The 16744-nt window shown below is 52.4% G+C and overlaps 2 protein-coding genes and 1 long non-coding RNA gene across 3 annotated transcripts; 1 reads left to right on the plus strand and 2 right to left on the minus strand.

Moving 5' to 3' along the window:
- On the minus strand, nucleotides 1-4951 carry LOC141733963 (keratin, type II cytoskeletal 75-like). Its single transcript, XM_074565068.1, has 9 exons — nucleotides 4253-4951; nucleotides 3208-3428; nucleotides 2571-2631; nucleotides 1979-2074; nucleotides 1680-1844; nucleotides 1433-1558; nucleotides 875-1095; nucleotides 721-755; nucleotides 1-479 (listed from the first exon to the last, which is right to left on the minus strand). The coding sequence occupies exons 1-9, from the start codon at nucleotides 4937-4939 to the stop codon at nucleotides 1-3; spliced, it is 2091 nt and encodes a 696-aa protein (XP_074421169.1). The 5' UTR covers nucleotides 4940-4951.
- A 3282-nt stretch (nucleotides 4952-8233) lies between these two features.
- LOC141733965 (uncharacterized) lies at nucleotides 8234-15808 on the plus strand. Its single transcript, XR_012584420.1, has 3 exons — nucleotides 8234-8795; nucleotides 11370-11555; nucleotides 15625-15808. It is a non-coding gene; the product is annotated as an uncharacterized LOC141733965 (long non-coding RNA).
- LOC141733958 (keratin, type II cytoskeletal 4-like) lies at nucleotides 8957-16514 on the minus strand. The gene is made up of 9 exons (XM_074565062.1): nucleotides 15885-16514; nucleotides 14413-14627; nucleotides 13213-13273; nucleotides 12798-12893; nucleotides 11842-12006; nucleotides 11286-11411; nucleotides 10651-10871; nucleotides 10172-10200; nucleotides 8957-10056 (listed from the first exon to the last, which is right to left on the minus strand). The coding sequence occupies exons 1-9, from the start codon at nucleotides 16434-16436 to the stop codon at nucleotides 9662-9664; spliced, it is 1860 nt and encodes a 619-aa protein (XP_074421163.1). The 5' UTR covers nucleotides 16437-16514; the 3' UTR covers nucleotides 8957-9661.
- Between the last annotated feature and the right edge of the window lie 230 nt (nucleotides 16515-16744).

Below are 16744 nucleotides of genomic sequence, written 5' to 3' on the forward strand. Positions count from 1 at the left end.
TTACTCGGGCTGCGTAGCGTTCTTCAGGCTTTGGCTTTTTATGCTCTTTTTGCTGGAGGAGGTTTTGGAGACGATTTTCACACCTGGGTTGGTACCTTTTGCACTTCCGGAGCTGAAATTCCCTCCGCTGGTGCTCAGACCACTGCCGCCACCTGCTCCGTAGCCAAGACTGCTTGCGATGCTGAGACCACTGCTGCCTCCAAATCCACCTCCGAGACCACCACCACCCCCGAGTCCAAGTCCTCCGCTTCCAAAGCTGTAGCCTCCACCACCACCGCCTCCTCCAAGAATGAAACTACCTCCGCCGCCTCCTCCAAGACCGAAACCGCTTCCGCCGCCTCCTCCAAGACCGAAACCGCTTCCACCGCCTCCTCCAAGACTGAAACCGCTTCCACCGCCGCCTCCACTTAGGCTCAGTCCACCAAATCCTCCTCCTAACCCAGCTCCACCAGCCACGCCAGAGCTGGAGCTGATGACAGCTGAAAGAAAAAGCAACCAGAGGGTTGGCCATCTGCTTCACAGCCACCCAGTTCCAGAAAGCACCATCATCAGGACCTTCACCCACAGGACTTGCACTCAACTTCTGTATCCTATGCAAGCCACTAGTGCTGGTGGAGGGCTCTGAACATCTTATATTGGGCAAAACCTCCCTTTTCCCAAGGTTGCTCACGGCCTCTGCTCCCAGTAGGCCCAAAGCAAGACAAGCACTGTTGTACTTACAGTAGCTGATGGGGTTGAGTCCCTCTCCGCTCAGCCTGTTGGAGGGCAGATAAAGGGGAGGTTAGAGCAAAAGGAAGAAGACAGGCAGGGGGGCCAACTACTGGCAGGGGCAAAGCGATAGTCACTATTATTCCTGCAGGGATTTTGCCCCCACCTGCTCTCTTCGCCCTCCAGCAGCTTCCTGTAGGTCGCGATCTCGATGTCCAGGGCCAGCTTGACGTTCATCAGCTCCTGGTACTCGCGCAGCTGCCGGGCCATGTCACCTTTGGCTTTCTGCAGAGCATCTTCCAGGTCAATCATCTTTGCCTTGGCATCTTTGAGGGCTAGCTCTCCACGCTCCTCGGCGTCTCCAATGGCCGTCTGCAGGGTGGCACACTGCGGGAGGAGGGATTGGGACTCCTAAACGCCGCTTTTCTTTTTGGGTAAGAGCCACCCAAGGAAGAAAACCATTCTGGTTGGGGTGTTCATGAAAAAAGTTACAACTGAGGTCATGACAACATAGCTAACATTGCTGGAGTTGAAATGCCAGCCTGGCAAGAATGATTTAATACGTGTTACAGTGTTTTCAGGAGGGAATTCAGTACATTTAATGAGGTACATCATACTCTGTGGCTGCTGAAGTCCCAGATCAGCAAAGCAGTGGCAGACAGCAAAGTTGCAGTGCTAAGGGACCACAGAACAGGGCTCCACAGGCTCCTCTTGCCATTCCTACCTGATTCCTCGTGTTCTCTATCTCTGACCGGATCCTCTGGATCAGCCGGTTGAGCTCAGAGATTTCCCCCTTCGTGTTGCGCAGGTCGTCCCCGTGCTTCCCAGCTGTGGCCTGCAGCTCCTCGAACTGGGGTTCAGAAGGAAGAGTAAACCATCCGAGATGTCCAGGTGGACGAGACGTGGCTCAAACAGCCTTACATAGGGACGGCAGTAATTTTCCCCAGAAATGCATCTCTGGGTCTGTTCACCTTGGTTTGGTACCAAGCCTCCGCCTCGGCCCGGCTCCTGTTCGCAATGTCTTCGTATTGAGCTTTCACCTCAGCTATGATGCTGCTGAGGTCCAGGTCCCGGTTGTTGTCCATGGACAGAATGACAGCGGTGTCAGACACCTGTGCGCTGAGCTGAGCCAGCTCCTGCGAGGAAGCACAGAGGATCCCGACCAGCTGCACTTACCTTTTCAAATGCCATGAACGGTGGCGGTCACCATCCAGGGGGTGACAACAAGATGGAAATCAGGGAAGAAATCAGGGGAGGAGGGTGTCTGTACCGCATCGTAGAGGGCTCGGAGGAAACTGAGTTCATCAGTCAGGGCATCCACCTTGGCCTCCAGCTCCACCTTGTTCATGTAAGCGGCATCCACATCCTGGAAAAGAGCAACCATGGGGACATCTGCAGCCCCCGGTACCTCTTCTTTAGCTCGGCCAAGAGCTGGCCAAGCCTGGAGATGTGGCTGCTGCAGTGGTGCTGCCTGACAGGAGGAGCTGCTTAGCACGTTCCCCTGGAAGAGCACCAAGAGGACACCTCTTGGCCAAAAGAGGTGCTGTGTGTAACGTCGTTAGTAGATAAGGAGGTGGGTACAGGCCACGTGGCCTTGGTACCTGGGCTCCCTGGCACTAATGACCATCTTTGTTTCTACACGGTCTGTTTTGCGCAGCACGTGTGTATGTTGTGGGACAAGAATTTACTTCCATCCTCCAAACCCCTCTGTTCCTTTCCCCCAAAACCACAACCTAAATGGCAGCTTTTAGAGGATGGGATGAGGATGCAGGTCCATGACATCTCCCATCCGTTAGGACGTTCCCAGCCTGCGCAACGGTTAGGGTTAGCTCCGCATCTGTAGTACCTCCTGTCTCACCCACCTTCTTCAGCACCACAAATTCATTCTCCGCTGCTGTGCGTCGGTTGATTTCCTCCTCGTACCTGTGAGGATAAAGGGGAAGACGTGCTGGATCATACCTCGGTAAGTACAGGTAGGAGTGCGAGGTTATCTGGGCTGGGTATGGCGTTTCCAAATCAACCTCCTGGAGACTGCCCAGCTCAAATTTGTGCAAATCCAGTTTCTCAAGAGGTTGAAATGACATTTTGACATAATGCAGATGGAACAAGGAAGGTAAAGCTGGTTTAGATGATTTTCTTTTGCAAGCGTCGTCACAAGTTGTTGCGTCCTGGCTGAATCTGCATTTTCCGATTGGAAAAATGTTGATGGATCGCCTTTCTGCTGCTGTTGAGGAAGACGGGTTCTGCAGGGAGAGGTGCCTCCCAGGAGTGGGATATTAGAGGGGGATTAGTTAGGTACTGTGTTACGGGCTAGAGCACAAACTGGAGATACTTTTTTTCCCTTTCCTGTAGAAAGTTTGGTGGCTGTGTCAGGCTAGATGTTTGACTTGCAGAAAGCTAAGTTTAGGTGAGATTCATCCTACTGCCTAATGCTAAGCTGAACCACTTGCATCCCGTTTCACCCCAGGGTGCCTGGATGTGCCGCTAACAGGCACTCACTTGTTCTTGAAATCCTCAACGAGGTCTTGCATGTTCTTCAGCTCCCCGTCCATGCGTCCTCTCTCGTTGAGCAGGTTGGCCAGCTGCCGTTTCAGGTTGTTGATGTAAGCCTCAAAGAGTGGGTCCAGGTTGCTTTTGCCCGAGTTGTTTTTTTGACCCTGGTCCTGTAGGAGGGTCCATTTGGTCTCAAGCACCTTGTTCTGCTGCTCCAGGAAGCGAACCTGCGCATTGGGGAGCAGAAGAGGCTTAGCAGAAGATACCTGTGAGCATGCTGGTGGCCAGGCGTCAGTAACTGGGACTGATGTGTAGCACAAACCAAGGAAATCCCAAACCAAGAGCATTAAATCTAGCTGTGAATATCCTCCAGATTATCTAGGGCCACGTTAGCCCATCCAGTAGCTAGGCAGTTCTGCCCTCAGTGGACGGTTCTCGTCAGAGACAATTTAATTTAGCAAGCCAATGAGCAATCATTAGAAAATGTGAGTTCAGCTCTTTCATTACTTGCTTTCTTTAACATCCTTTGGTTTTTCTTTCTTTGTAAGAGATATTTATCTTCCTTCATTAAAGCTAAGATCTGAGTACTACAGGTTAAAAGACGAGTACTTAATTGCCTTTCCTTTTGCTCATATATACTACGTATTTACCCAAGTAGAAGCCAGGGAAGGACTTAAGTTGAGTCAATATACAAAGGACTTTAGCTTGCAGGCGAGAAAGCAATAAGGACTAATGCGTCTGCTGTGATTCCCCACAGAGAGCTGGGTTAAGCAGTGAGGTCTGGACCTGAAACTAGCCTACTCCATTTGAGCTACTATTTCGTATTTTTCAGGCACAAAACCTGGCTCTAATCCTCTTACTACTAGTTTCCAGTCTAGTTTTCTGCCTTGTAACTGTTTAGAAGAATTTTCTTTTTTTGATTATTTTAATGAAGACACGCAGATAGGAAATATGCAATAGACTATAGATCTATGAAGTCATATTTTTGTAGCTGCAAGACGATCTTGCCTCCCTCTCTGTCACGATTCCACAGCACGTGGCGAGGTCTCACCTTGTCAATGAAAGAAGCGAACTTGTTGTTGAGGGTCTTGATCTGCTCCTTCTCATCTTTTCGCACCTGATGGATGTTTGGATCTATCTCCAGGTTCAGTGGTGCCAGGAGGCTCTGGTTGACAGTCACTTCTTGGATAGTACCAACTCCGGGTGGGCCACCAACAAATCCTCCTGGGCTCCTGACACTACCCAGCCCTCCACTGAATCCTCCCAGCCCCCCTGTTCCGCCAAAGCCAAAGCCTCCACCACCTCCCTGTCCACCACCAAAGCCAAGCCCACCAGCACCTCCACCAAAGCCATACCCACCACCTCCACCACCGAGACCAAGTCCAAGACCACCACCAGCTCCGCCACCACCAAGTCCACAGCCACCACCACCACCGCCACCTCCCAGGCCAGAGCCACCCCCAGCTCCACTCCCAAAAGCAGCTCGGAAGCTGCTTCCAACACCGATGGATATCCTCTTGCTACCACCAAGGTTGTAGAGGCTCCTGCTGCCAAAACCGCCGCCAAAACCACCACCACCTCCTCCTGTGAGCCTTCCAAAGCCACCTCCACCTCCTCCAGATCGTGCCACAGACATCGAGCTAAAGCCAGCCCTGTTGCTGCTTGGAAGAACAGCCGAGGCAGTGCTGTAAGACCTGCCTCCGCCTCCCGCTCTCATGCTGTAAGTTTGACGGTTCATTGCAGCAGGAGAAAACGGCCAGGCACTGGCGAGAAGCGGCAAACGGGGAGTGCAGCTCTCTGGAAGGGGGTGCAGGATGCCCTTTTTATCCCTCTGGGGATCTGGGCTTGGTTGCATGGAAGTCCAGCGATCAATTTAGTGCCTTCATGGTTTTGACGTGCCAGGCAGCCAGCTGTCTTATTGAAACGTGTTAAACACTGATTGCTCTCAAACACACCCGCTGGTGCGAATCTGCTCAGTTGGAAGAGTTATCTAACTCCCTGATTTTTGGCAGGGAGAGCTGCAAAGCCTCCGTACGCCTGCAGAGATATATTATTTTATTTCCTAGCTGCGAAGCAAAAGAAAAGAAGTTTAAAAGGGCGAAAAAGGAGAAATAGCTACCTGATACCCCTGTGCTACTTATAAGGTGCAGTAGGTCAGCGTAGAACTTCGTGGAGAGCCCTCTGAATTAACTTGAGCGAAAGGCAGTGAGAATAAAATGGCTAAATCTGAACAAAAACACTTCATGGGGCATCTTCATCTGGAGGCGGAGTGTGGGTGGGATGCTCATGAGGCCTGACATCCCTTTCAGGGGTCTAATTTATCCAGTCTGCCCGTTCACAGCAGAGACCGTCTTTTTGAGCTGACTAGCTCAAAGAGGCCCTGATCCATGATTTTCCTGTGAGACGCTATATTTGAATGTCACCTCAAACTTTGGCCATTTAGTATTGGGTATTTAGTCTGGGGCAGGTTTCCTCGGCTTCCTTTCTATTGGCATCTCCAGAAGACAACCCCATCCCACCCAGAGGCGGGATGTCGTTGCGATGTCTCCAGCCAACTGGCAATGGGATCGCTGCATTTTCATCTCGATCTAAAAAACATTTCAATGAAAGAGGCAGATTTTTCTGAAAAACACTTTGCCCGGCTTTGTGGAACGGTAGTATTTGCGTGTTAACATTAAGACTTAATCAGTCTCGAGTTACTCGCTCTGATTTCTTGTAAAGACCTTTGAGTCTTTCTGTTCAAAATGTTGCCGAAAGCAAAGATTTAACCAGCATGAGAAATGCTCCCACAATTTCTCCTTATTTTAATTCCTGGAGTCCTTGGGGAAAAGAGCAGAGTCGATAGGGTGTGGTGACATTTTCTGGCATCTCGGGCTTTGTGGAACGGCAATGTTTCGGGTATTTTATCCTTTGTGTTGAGGAGCTCAGTTCGTTTTCAGTATGTTGCTGTCCCGGTGGCACTGCCCGTGCTGTGCGCGTGACTGGAGCTTAAACGTGTTTGCAGGACAGGACTCTACATGCCCTGCAAAATACATTGATGTGCCTCAGTGCTGAAAAACCATTAGGGACGAGCTAAAATTCCACTGGCATCGCTGGAAGAAAAATTAAGCAGGTGTTTTGTGTTCTACGGAACACAGACGACCAAATATCTGATTACCCTTGGGGAAATGCTGCCAGGCAGGCTCAGGCCGGGAGAGTTGGGTCACTCAAACAGAATTTCCCATTGCAGTGCGAAATTCCTGGTTGGTGCGGGTCGGCTCGCTTCTCTTTGGAAAAATGTTGGTCTGAATCTGCCTGGGACATCACTTGAAATTCATGAACGTCTATTGCCTTGATTATTTGCATGAAATTCAAAGCCTGGGTGCGATGGGAAAATGAGATTGTCTTCATGCTTTCTTGACCCCAGAAAAGGCAGATTGTCCTGAAGCTGACAAACGGGTTCGGATCAGATATTAGAGCTGAATGAATGTAATGGGCTTAAAGGTGGGGCTGCCAACAAGAAAGAGGGAATTGTCATTTTGGCTCCCACACTCTTCTTCCTTCAGCCCACTGTCCACAAGGTATGTGAGCGATGCAAAGGCTGGGTGAAAGATGCACCGTTTCTTCACCGGGCTGGTCTGATGTGTGGAGGAGCTGAGGTCTGTGGGCTCCGCACCCAGCGGCAGATGTGGTATTTTGCATCTGTCAGTTTGGATCAACCCTACTAGACTCTGTCCGTCTACCAAGGGGCATGTCCAAAGTGACACCAAGCAGGGTTTGGCCTGCAGACTGCCCCCAAAAACGTACTCCTGGCCTTTTTTCTCTCCGAAATAGTCTGATCTGCACGAACGTCTTCAAGCAGGCAGCAGAAAACATGGGTTTTGCAATACTCGGGGGTTGAGAAGGGCAGGGATGATTAAAGGTATTCTTCCAGAAATGCAAGAGCTGCTGGGCTGCTTTGGTACCCTGGGGAGCCGGCTGGGTTTTGGTGCGCAGGTATTGTTTTGCAGGGAGGTGATCAACATAAATTATGAGCTGTTGGGGCACTGGAAGCTTCTTGTTTGGGTGTTTCTGCTGGATATTTACATACAAATGAGATGAAGTCCGAGTCCTATGCATTGAGACAGAAAAGATGAAGATAACCATTTCAAAAAACATCCTCTTGGGGTGGGTGGGTTTTGCCTTCTCAGCAAGGGCTGATCCATTTGGCTTTCACCACCACCCCCAAGCCCAGGTAGTGCGTCTAAGGCACATCATTTATTAACAAATATTTAGTGATCTGCACTAAACCATCTTGCTTTCCATCAGGAAAGCGCTGCAGATGTGGGGAACCTGAGCCCACCATGCTCTCTGCTGGGAGAGGAGCAGAGGCAGATGCTCGACCAGTGGGAACCAGTGGTGGGTTCGTCACCATAGGATCATAGAATGGTTTGGGTTGGAAGGGACCTTAAAGACCATCTCGTTCCACCCCCCTGCCCTGGGTAGGGACACCTCCCACCAGCCCAGGTTGCTCCAAGCCCCGTCCAACCTGGCCTTGAACCCCTCCAGGGACGGGGCAGCCACAGCTGCTCTGGGCAACCTGGGCCAGGGGCTTACACCCCTCAGTGAAGAATTTCTTCCTGAGATCTCACCTAAATCTCTCCTCTTCCTGTTTGAAGCCGTTACCCCTCATCCTGTCACTGCATGCCCTTGTAAAAAGCCCCTCTCTGGCTTTCTAGGTGGCCTCTTCAGATACTGGAAGGGGCTCTGTGGTCTCCCCATCATGCCGGCGTGGCCCGACCGAGCCCAGCAGGGTGGTTGAGCTCATCCTGCAGCCGTGGAGAGGTTGGGGCAGACAAGCTGTGAGTCAGCAGCGAAGTCTAGGAAGCCGAGTGGGACGTCGGGGAATAAATTACAACACGCGGTCCTCGGTGTGGCTTTCACGGGGTGGATAGACCTGCCCACACCCCGGGCTGCTTCCAGCCTGGGTGAGGAGAGACGGGTTTCTCCGAAGGGCAGTTCAAAGCCAAGTTGTCTTGGGGGCTTTCGGCTGCACCCAGGGGAGCCGTGGGAGAAGACGGGGATGGGCGGCTGGTTTTCCCAGCATCCAGCTGCCCCATCGCAGCCAGCCCTTCCCAGCCGTGCCAGAGAGACCTTGCGGTGCGTCACCGTCCCTTGGAAAGTGGGGACCCTCATGGAGGAAAGGGAGGGGGCGACCCGGTCTCACCTGAATCCCAGTCCCCTAAACTGGTGGGAGAGGGTTTTGTTGGGGGACGGATCCCCGGGCACATCTGCTGCTCTTCATGGTCTCCCCGTGTTTTGAGGCAAGTGGGACTTTCGAGGCAGAAAAGCCCTGATTTTGGGAAACTACACTTTTCTCTTGCCGCCTTTTAAAATTACCCGACTCTTGCGGAAGGGTTTCAGGGGTGGGGTGTGGGATTTTTTTTTTTTTTCTTTACCTGAGCTGGTTCTCACTGATTTCTTTAAACAAATCTTTTTTTGTTCTGCCTCCAGAGATCCCAGACAGTGTGAGAGATCCCGAGTGAGTTACGCGTCCCACGAGGGGCTAAATATCCTGCTTTGCACCGCGTTTCCAGACTTCCTTGTGGCCACGCTAATCTCTGGATGGAATAAAGGTATGCAAAAGCACAGCAGGGAGACAAAGTCTCAAAAAAACTTTGATAAAACTCTACTTCTTGCAAACTCCCCACCCCACCCATTCGGAGCTTCATGTTTGAGAAAATATCTCTGCTTTTGTAATGTCAGGGAGGGAAATGAAACCCGTGAAGCAAAGCATGAATTATGCATGTAGTTTATTGAAGGTACAGCTGAAAGTTTGGAGTAAGCGAAGGATAATCAACTCTGTTCACTTACACATTAAAAGCATTAAATCCGTCTATCTAGTACACACACAGGAAAAACAACGCATGCATTTAACTACAGAAATATAAGGTGCTCGTTGGTGTGTAATTAGAATCTGCTCTACCAAACCTGGTGTAGCAACTTGGACCAATTTACATAAGCATTACCAACCCTCTCGTAAACAGGAAAAATTGGATTTTCTGGTGTCATTAAAGAAGTTAAATAATAGCTGCAGCCACAATTAAAACGTGGCTTCTCTCTCTGAAGTTGGGATGACCAAATTTTTCATCCTTTTGCAAGAGCTGCGTTAGGGAAAGAAAATCCCTGCTGAAAAGGGGTCAAGGAGAGAAGATTGATTTAAGAGCTGAGATGACGTGTGAAGGCAGGTACGGACTCTATGAAATGAAACTGTCGCTTGGCTGAGACCGTGGGGTCCAAGAAGGGACCCCAAAAAGGACGTGCAAGAGAAGGTGGGTTTTGATCATGCAAAGGGTTTTGGGCAGAGCGACTTGCCTAATCGTGTGGGCACGGGCAGTGCATGGTTGTGTGATCCCTATAGCTGTTGGAAGGAAGGGGAATACTGTTTTATTGCAGAAATGCTGATTATTTTAAAATACGATGTGTCGTTGCCCTCCGGTCTCTACCGGGTTGTTCTGACCACCCGCACAGCTGTGCTGTACCGGCTCCCCGCGCTGCAGACCCCAGCCCCGGGGATGATGACGGCTCCTGGGCTGCACTGCTCCATGCCGGCGCACACCACGTTGCCCAGGTTGGCCACCCCAGGGGCGCACTGGACCCCCTCAGCCCCGGGGATGACTTCTCGCCCCATGCAGCTGACGGCGCTCCTGGCCCCAAATCCGCCCCCCACCCTGGGGAGACAATCCATGCTCCGGGTGCTAAAGCCAGTGCCGCTGACGCCGAAGGAAGAGACCACCCCTAACCCCCCACCGGCCCCTCCGGTCTTGACGGTGCATTTGCCTCCCATTCCAGACAGGGATCGGCACTCCCCGACGGTGCCACCACCGCTGACCACGGCTGTGGGAGAAAAACAGGCTCAGTCACTCCCGGAGCAGCTAAAGCCCATCTTATAAGGAAACTTATAAGCTTAAAAGACCTTTAAGGAAATTAAGGGGATGCTTCATTAGCTTACCTACGCTCACAGGGTTGCCGGTGCATATCCTGTTAAGAAAAGAAATGTCTCAGGAATGTATTTAGGGAAATATTCCTTCAAATACACAAGCGAATAGAGGTGCTGCCAGCCATCGCCTCCCGAGAAACACTGCAGGCATTTCAGCTTTTCTGTGCACCCAGGCGTCGGGTGCTGGTCCCAGTTGCCCACTGAAGCGCTGCAGGGTTGGACCCCCAAATCCCACAGGCATCTTAATATCCCGTCCTCTCCTTGTACCCCAGGCAGGAGAGCTGACTGTAGCACGCGCAGTGCGGTGTGATCCCGCTGCCCTGCGAGGATGAGGAGGAAACGGGGGCAATGCTCCCCTCTGCACCCACGGGGAGAAAAGGGGCGATGCTCCCCTCTGCACCCACGGGGAGCTGCCTCCACCCAGCATCTCCCCCTGCCTCTCTCTCCCCCTGTTGGGTTTTGCCAGCTATCGTGACAAGGGATGCTCCTACCTGCTCTCTTCTCCTTCCAGCAGTGTCCTGTAAGTGGCAATCTCAATGTCCAGGGCCAGCTTGACGTTCAGCAGCTCCTGGTAGTCCCTCAGCAAGCATGCCATCTTGTCCTTGGCTTGCTGCAGTGCAGTCTGCAGGTCGATCAGCTTCTGGCGGGCATCTTTGAGGGCACAGTCGCCCCGCTGCTCAGCGTCGCAGATGGCCGTCTGCAGGGCTGCGATCTGTGGACAGGAACGGGCGAACAGGTGGCCAGTGGTGATGTTAAGAGGTATCTCCACAGGGTTGCTCACGTACCCCCTTGGTTTTCAGCTAGGAACTGCCAGAGAGCCTGGGTTTAGGCCGGACACGTGCGATGGCCAAGCTCTCTGGGGTGAAGGGGAGGGGACCTGTTGGCTGCACCCCAGTAGAATGATACAGCAAACGCTTTCTGTTGTAGCCAAACCAACTGGCTCCTGCTTATTTGCCAAGTGAGACATAAATCTGATTCTTTGTGTATTGACAGCAGAGGAGAAGCCACAAACACAGGCTTAAGCTGGGGTTGGGGCATTCTTTGCATCTCAACAGGGTGAGAGCTGGTGAGGACGAAGCCCTTCGCGTGCCCCGCTGCCCATGCAGCCTTCAGCCCTTCATCCTACCTGTTTCTTTACGTTATCCGACTCGCACTGCAGCTTCTGGATCATCCGGTTGAGCTCGGCTATCTCGCTCTGGTTGTTTCGCAGGTCATCGCAGAACTTGCCCCTGCTGCTGTGGAGCTCCTCCAACTATTGCATGAGAAGAGGGTGACGTTAATGTGCCCGAATCGCCCCTTCCAGGGAAGGTGGCGACTCTCCAGAGCCGCACCAATGTCGGTGCTCCCGGGGAAGCACCCAGACGTGACCTCAGCCCAGACAGGGTGACAGTCCCAGGTAGGTCCCGAGCATTTGTCCTTTGGGCAGGGGATGGTGTTCCTGATGGCTGTGCACAGAGGAGACCTCTCTGAAGGAACTCTGTGCACTGGTTTTACAGAAAAGTCTTAAAACACAGTTTTAAGGGTTGTTGGCGGTTTTTTTGGCATGACTTTCTTTAGCAAACTACAGTGTATGTGCGCTGTGGGGTGGGTTTAAGTTGCGTCATGGAGGACAGAAATGGTCCTCAGAGTTTTGTTGGCCAAGGGGTTTCATTGCCATCTGTGCTGGTGGTGTGAATACTCACCCTGGTTTGGTAAAAGGCCTCCACTTCCGCCTTGCTCTTCTGGGCAATCTCCTCGTAGCAGCACTCAACGCTTTTGATGATGCCCTCCATGTCCAGGTCCCGGCTGTTGTCCATTTGCACGATGACAGAGGTGTCACACAGCTGGCAGTCCAGCTGAGCTCTCTCCTGCAAGGCCCACCACGTGTCAGTCCCTTTCCCTCAACCAGCCCAAGCCAGGCACGGAGGAACCCCTGGCAAAGGGGGGGTCTGGTGAGAAGGTGCAGGGTTGGGGGAGGTTCTCCCAGTAACGCCCAACTAGAGCGTGGGGTTCTCCAGCTAGAGTTCCCAGCAAGAGCTGGCTGCTGGGACCTGTTTTGGTGGCACAGTATGGGATTGCTGCATAAAATTCCCTAAGGAAGGGTGGGGAATCCCAGCGGAGCAACTCGCTTTGATGCAACTCGGTGTTCCTGGCTGCGTCAGCGCTTTTGGGGGCTGTGGTGCCCCCGGGGGCAAGTGCTTTGGGCCCCATTGCCCACAGGCTGCTGGGAGGCGTTTGGGCAGGAAGGGTGTGTGTTTGGTGGAGAACTTGCTACATTTTAGCTGAAAGTATTACTTTCGCCAAAATATTTTGACTAATGTAGTTTAAAAAGTGAAGTACTAAAAATATTTGGGTTCTGAAGACTGAGATGTTTCAGCAGTTCCCAGAGGTGGTTTGGCTGAGAATTTGAGGGGCTTTTTCATGCAAAAGGTCCCTCGTTTTTGCAGCCAGCAGTATGGGAGACAGCCAAGAACGCCCTTTGCCTTCCCAAAGTGTGCGTAACTGTGTTGTTATGGAAGAGATGCAGATTTTTGGGATGCAATTTCAGGATTTTCAGAAAAGACACCCTTCCCTGCGTTTAGTTTTGGTGTAAGAGCTCAGGGGGCAGCAGATGATGCGTCGTCCCCGGGGCAGCAGACGGGGGGCCGGGGGCTCTTACCTCCGCGTAGATGCACTTCAGGAACTCCAGCTGCTGCCGCAGGAGGCCCACCCTCACCTCCAGCTCCTCCTTGGTCAGGTAGAGACAGTCCACGTCCTGGAGAGACACCGGGTGAAAAGAGGTGGAGAAAGGAGGACTGTGGCAAAGCCCATGTTTTCTGTTAGATTTGGAGGAAGCCACACCATTTCCAGCCCTCAAGATTATCTGGGCTTGTGTTGCGTGTGCTTACAACCTAATGGGCGTTCCCCAAATTCATTGCATTACGTCTATTTTTGGGCTACCCAATGAGGGCTCAGGCAGCGTCGTGGTGCCAGGACCCCCCCATTTCTCTCCCTGGCCCCATACCTGGGTTTTGCCTGGGCAAAACCCCCCACTCTCAGCTGGTCTTGTCGGTGTTGTCCCTAGTGCGACTCACCTTCTTGAGGACCACAAACTCGTTCTCTGCAGCCGTGCGCTTGTTGATCTCATCTTCATATCTGCAGGAGGAAAGGAGAGGGGTGGGATGCGGAGCCCCGGGGGGTCCCGTCCCCACCACCCGAGCAGCCGGTGCAGAACATGGGGAGGGTGAGTAAAACCAGAGCCTCCCCCTGTTCACTGTGTCCCTCCTTTGTGATTTTTGCTTTGGTGCTTTTTCTCTCCTCCCCACCGGGTTTTGTTCAGCAGTTTTAAATAGTCCACACCAGCAGTATCGGTGGCTGGAGTGAGACGGCAGTAAATCAGGCCAAACCACTAGAAATGCAAAACTGTGTAGCTCAGCCGAGGGCTTGGATTGCTGCTTCTAGCCCTGCTGCTCTGTGTGATGTTTTTCTGAAGCATCCAGGACTTTGCTCTGAGTGTTTGTGGGGAGACTGTGGCCAAAATGCCCCAAGGGAGGTCAGGAGTTGAGCAACCTTTGAAACTCCCAGGTGCGAAGGGAATGAAAGCCGGTGTGTAATGGCCAAGTAATTGGGGCTCGGGAGAACTTTCCCAAGATGAGTCTGACCTCCCGGTGGTGGCTCCGCAAGAAAGAGCGGCTGAGACGCTTGACCTTAACATCTCTGGAGAAAGGACTGCTCTTTGCCCCTGTGCTTTATACCACCAGCCACCAAGCGTCCTGGTTTGTGGCTTAGCAGAGCTCACGGGGAGCCATTAAGGAATATCTGCAGCTTAGATTAAAAACCCAATTCCCTCTGGGAAGAGAGAATGAACCCCAAGGGAGACGCTGTGGATAAAGCGTGGGGTGAAGAAAAATAGGCTGAGGGTTTTGTGGGAACGGATGACACTGGGGACAGGAGATTTGAGGGGAGCCACAGGCACAGATGATGTGGGAGATTTGATAGGGCGAACCGGGGCGGTGTGCGGGAGCGTTAGGGAGAGGGAAAGTGGTTCCCTGTCCCTCTCCCTAAGGAAACACTGTGGTTGAAGAGCTCTCCCAGTCCGTCGCCAGCATCTGAGGTGCAGCCGTGGGACCCCAGTACGGGAAACCAGCCCAGGACCGGTGTGCCCTGCCCTGCTCCACTCCCTGTGCCCCAGGTCTTGGGCCCATCCAGTGCGATTGCGTTGGCTTTGTGCTCAGAAAAGCCACGCCGGGCCAGCAAACACCCCGGTCTGCACCTTCTCCCCGCGTACGACTTACTTGCACTTGTATTCTTGAACCAGGTCCCTGAGGCACCGCTCCTCGTTCTCCAGCCTCTCCCGCTCCCCCAGCACACACTCCAGCTGCTTCCTCAGGTTGCAGATGAAGTTCTCGAAAACGGGCTCCAGGTTTCTCCGGGAAGCTGGCAGGACATACTGCTGCAGCAGCTCCCACTTGGTGGTCAGCACCTTGTTCTGCTGCTCCAGCAGCCGGACCTGGGGAAGGAAGAGATGCAAGAGTCATGCGACCCCCCCCGTCTTGTCCCACGCTTTGGGTTCCTCCACTTCCAAAAGGGAAAAATAAAAACAAAATCAGAAATGTGAGCGGTTAAGTGCTGATTTCTCAGTGAGAACAGCATCTTGTGTGAGCTAAAGCCGGTCCCAGCCAGGACTCGTCTCACAGGCTGAACATGGCTGCGTTTGCTCTGTGTCGAGGCCAATCATGGGTTTGACCAAAGCACAGCTCAACCCAGCACCACCTCTTCCCCCGCGACAGCTGCCTGGTGGAGGATCCACTGCCTCCCCGATGGGCTGATTACGATAATGAGTCTTTCGCGGCACTCAAAGCTCCATCCAGGATCTCATTTGAATGCATCTAATTAAGTTATCATGCCTTTCGCTTCTAGATTAAAGAGCTCTCTAGTACTTGAGAACCTTTATGGATCATGAATAAGTCATTTTTCAAATGGGAGGAAGCCGAGCAGCTTCTTTTGCGTGGGTTTGGTTTTTCCAGCTGCAGAACAACTCACAAGGAAAATCAAGATCAGAGAGAGCAAAAGTTTCTCTGCCGTTTGAAAAATCATTTCCTATAACACATCTCTAAACAGTAATGAAAACCCTTAGGCTTAGCTAAGAAAACAAGGATAAATTACAGCTGTTTAGGAAATCACCAAACCATTTGATACATGAAGTGGAGGAACAGAGACGTTCATAGGATCATAGAATGGTTTGGGTTGGAAGGGACCCTAAATGTTATCTTGTTCCAACCCCCCTGCCCTGGGCAGGGACATCTCCCACCAGGTTAAAATTGTACATCTCATTTTAGCTAGAATGTCCTTCTACATCTCCTTGACGAAGTGCTCAAACTGTTCTAAAGATGCAGACGTCCCTTGGGGTTTATAGAGGTGTGATAGCAACGTCAGACTATACATTTGTAATAAAGCTTCCTATTTTGCCTTTTTACATTTCTGTGTCTCCATCCCTTCTCTCCCAGGTTTTGGTGTCCTGTATCCCTGGAGCCGCTCCTGATTCGGCTATTTAGCAGATTGGTGACCATCGAAAGGTAAAATGCGATTGCCTTGGTGCAAGGCTTAAATCCAAAGAGTCTCCAGGTCAGGACCACTGTGGTCAATCAGAAACATTTACAATGTCGGGGCACCAGGAGAAGCAGCTACCGGCGTTGTCTCTCTAGAGACACTCCATCCACCAGAGCCATGGGGCGGGCGGCCCGTGTGGAGGGAAACGGGGTCTCACCTTGTCGATGAAGCAGGCAAACTGGTTGTTGAGGTTCTTGATCTGCTCCTTCTCGTGGGTCCGCACTTGGCACTCCTCGGGGTCGACCCCCACACAGAGGGGCTTGAGGAGCTCCGGGTGGATGCTGACGCCCCGAATCCCTTCAGATCTCCCTCCACCGAGGCCGATGCCGATGCTGCCGCCGTAGCCTCCGATGGCCACGCCGTCCCCAAGACCTCTGTAGCTGCCCAGGCCCCCGTAGCTTCCGCAGTTACCAAACCCCACGACTGTGCCCATGCCAAAGCGGCCTCCGCCGTAAGCCACCCCGCAGCGTCCGACGCTGGCGCCACCGTAGACCCCGCCGCGGCAGCTCCCGCCGAAGGAAATCCTTTGCCCTCTCCCCAGGTCGCAGACGCTCCGGCTGCTGAAGCCACCGATGCCACATCTCCGTCCCACCGGCTGGCAGACGGAGGCTGAGCTGCTGTTGCCCCTGCCCAGCCCGCAGACGGCGGACGCCGAGGAAAAGCCCCGTCTTCCCAGGATGGAGCTGGAGGTGTAGCACTGTCGACTCATGGTGGCTGGGGGAGAAGCGGGACCGGCAAAGCAGACGAGCAAGAGAGGAGCAGGGAGTGGAAGAAGGAGATCTCCTTTAGCTTCTCTGAGGCAGAGCCCTTCTCCTTATATACATTCCAGGAGGTGCCTGAGATGCAAAAATTTAATTTATCCACTGGGTTTGGTCTGCCTGGCAGCAAGGAATGGCTTCCAACATTTTAAACCCACAGCAAACACTTCTATCTCATACGAAATAATGTGGAAATTAAAATAAACTGCTTTGCTTGCAAGCTTCAGTTTCAGGACTTATATTTTACTTAATTAATCTG

The sequence above is a fragment of the Larus michahellis genome, chromosome 22, assembly GCF_964199755.1.
Source record: "Larus michahellis chromosome 22, bLarMic1.1, whole genome shotgun sequence".
Taxonomy (NCBI): Eukaryota; Metazoa; Chordata; class Aves; order Charadriiformes; family Laridae; genus Larus; species Larus michahellis.

Bases quoted from the DNA above. Each gene is read 5' to 3' on its own strand.
- LOC141733963 (XM_074565068.1), bottom strand. From the start codon at position 4,939: ATGAACCGTCAAACTTACAGCATGAGAGCGGGAGGCGGAGGCAGGTCT. The intron at 1,096-1,432 runs GTAGGAATGGCA...CTCCTCCCGCAG, and splicing joins TAGAGAACACGAGGAATCAG to TGTGCCACCCTGCAGACGGC. The intron at 756-874 runs GTGGGGGCAAAA...GCCCTCCAACAG, and splicing joins CTGGAGGGCGAAGAGAGCAG to GCTGAGCGGAGAGGGACTCA.
- LOC141733958 (XM_074565062.1), bottom strand. From the start codon at position 16,436: ATGAGTCGACAGTGCTACACCTCCAGCTCCATCCTGGGAAGACGGGGC. The intron at 12,894-13,212 runs GTGAGTCGCACT...GTGTCTCTCCAG, and splicing joins AGTTTGTGGTCCTCAAGAAG to GACGTGGACTGTCTCTACCT. The intron at 10,201-10,650 runs GTAGGAGCATCC...TTTTCTTAACAG, and splicing joins CTGGAAGGAGAAGAGAGCAG to GATATGCACCGGCAACCCTG.